At 58.6% G+C, this 2,442-nt stretch overlaps 1 protein-coding gene across 1 annotated transcript in view; it reads left to right on the top strand.

The window, feature by feature from the left end:
• Nucleotides 1-275, top strand: part of LOC103907923 (antigen peptide transporter 2) — a 9,381-nt gene extending 9,106 nt beyond the window's left edge. Inside the window, 1 exon segment of the mRNA XM_009290210.2 lies at nt 45-275. Coding sequence (XP_009288485.1) covers nt 45-275 — 231 coding nt within the window.
• The last annotated feature ends 2,167 nt before the right edge of the window (nt 276-2,442 follow it).

Here is a 2,442-nt window from a genome sequence, read left to right as displayed (position 1 = left end):
CCGGTGCGGTGAGTGCCAGGGGGCTGGGGCGGACCCTCCCCCAGCTGCAGCAGTGGGTGCAGAGCAGGTGGGCCCGGACAGTGCTGCTCATCACCCACTGCCCACGGATGCTGAAGGCGGCCGACTGCGTCGTGGTGCTGGAACATGGCACTGTGGTCGAGACGGGGACGCCCGCCGAGCTGCAGAGCCGCTGCGGGCCCTACAGCCACCTGCTGCAGCACTCCCCCGGCACGGGGCGGCCAGAGGCCCCGGGGGTGGGCTATGGGGAGCAGTAGCTGGCTCCTGCCCCTGTGGCTGGGCAGGAGGAGGGGGCTGCTGCCGTTGGGACAGAGATTTGTATGAAATAAAGCAGAATTGCTTTGGAGAGGAGCCGGCTGGGTCACGGGGGCCGGGGGGAACAGCCTGGCCTGGCTGCGGGGTCTCGGGCGCTGAAGCCATGCGCTCGTCCTCTGGTTGTCACTGCCACCATAGGAAGCACGTCACGCTGGCCTCAGTGTGATATACTGAATCTGCTGGCCTCCCCCTCGTGGTACCACAGCCACCATCCTTTATACCCGAGAGGCTTCACTCCCTTTATTCCGGCGCATTGTCAATGAAAGACCTGTGCGATGGCTGCGGTGGTCAGGTCCACTCCTCCATCGCGAGCCCACCCATACGTTGTGCCTCTCCTCCGACATTACACGGGTCCACGGAGCTGTGAACACCTCACAACGATGTTCCCAGTCCAGGTCTACCCAAACCACTCGCAGTTTTGCCGCCTGGTCTACTTGCTCCTTGCGTTGATGTTCTCCAGGGACATGGCTCTTGGACGTCAATATGATGGACCTCTACCCAGGCAGCAAGGTCCTGCTGCCATAACCCAGCAGCCCAGAGGGGTTTACCTCTGTGACCATCGCTGTAGCCACCCCACAGGGCATTGGCCACCCTAAACGAGTCAGTACAGAGACAGAGCACTGGCCATGTTTCTCAGGCAGCAATCTAGGGCCAGCTGGGTGGCTTTGACTTCTGCAGCTTTCCTCAAAGGAAGAGAGATGGAGAGAGACTTTTTACCAAAACCTGTAGTGACAGGACAAGGGCCATGGTTCGAAACTTGAAAGAGATCGGGGGGGGGGAAAGATCGAGATTGGACATAAGAAATGTTTTACAATGAGGGGGTGAGAGGCTGGAACAGGTTGCCCAGAGAAGTCGTGGCTGCTCTATCACTGGAAGTGTTCAAGGTGAGATAGGAGGAGAGGAAATGGCCTCAAGTTGTGCCAGGGGAGGTTTAGATGGGATATTGGGAAAAATTTCTTCACTGAAAGGATTGTCAAGCATTGGAACAGGCTGCCTGGGGAAGGGGCTGAGTCACCATCCAGCACCTCAACGTCCTTCTTGTAGTGAGGGGCCCAAAACTGAACACAGTATTCGAGGTGCGGCCTCACCAGTGCCGAGTACAGGGGCACGATCACTTCCCTACTCCTGCTGGCCACACTATTGCTGATACAGGCCAGGATGCCATTGGCCTTCTTGGCCGCCCGGGCACACTGCTGTGCGATACATCTCTATATCTACAATGGCCCACCGGTGCCCCTTTGGATCCTTGAAGTATCTTTACTTCTTTGAAGCATCCTACTTTCAAGTCAATGCCAGGGATACACGGAGCCTCCGGACCGGTCGCTTCTCCCACTCGTTTCCTGTTGGGCTCCCCTCAGCTCCCACCACGGCGATTGGAACCCCCCCCATCACCCTGGAAATCCAGATGTGTCCTGTCCCCTTGTACCCCGATGCCATTAGGGGTCACTGTGCACCGGTGTCCACCAGGGCCTTATATTTCCATGGGTCTGACGTGCCAGGCCACTGAATCCATTTGTCCCTTTCTTCTGCCCGGCCGGAGGCAGGAGCCCTAGTTCTGATCAGAGCATTCGTTACCCGACTCCTGTAATTGCAAACCAGAAGTCTTTTCACCCTGAGAGGAGCCCACATCTCTCTCGCCCAGGCTACGTTGCAAGGACTAGTCACAGGTACGAGCCTACTGCGGTCCGGCACAGTCTTTGCATGGTGCTGGGTGTGAGGTTCGACCCCATGTAGACGTACGTCCACTGGATCAGAATCAGAAGGAGGAGATGTGTCCTCAGCCCTGGGGAATTGCTTGACAGCAACTGCCGCAGCAATCTGCCTGGATCGTCCCCTTTAGGCACTGTTTTTTTCCCCACAATTCTCGTACGTGGGCTTCCAGGAGTGAGGTAGGTGCACCGCCCCACTTCCTCGTGTCCTCCCCATGGTCACGCAGACAGAACCCCACCAGGCGGCACGCGGCGTGTGCCCACGGTCCCCGTTGCGTTGAGCAGGCTCCTGGTAGCTGAGATGCTGCCCTGTAGGCGCAAGGAGGGAGATTCTGTCGTGGTTTAACCTCAGTCGGCAACAGCACCACGCAGCCACTCGCTGGCTCCCCCCCCGCCCCCC

The sequence above is a fragment of the Aptenodytes forsteri genome, unplaced genomic scaffold (genome assembly GCF_000699145.1).
Source record: "Aptenodytes forsteri isolate BGI_AS27 unplaced genomic scaffold, ASM69914v1 Scaffold474, whole genome shotgun sequence".
Classification (NCBI taxonomy): domain Eukaryota; kingdom Metazoa; phylum Chordata; class Aves; order Sphenisciformes; family Spheniscidae; genus Aptenodytes; species Aptenodytes forsteri.
The sequence above is the reverse complement of the archived record's forward strand: the minus strand, read 5'-3'. Positions and strand labels throughout refer to the sequence as shown.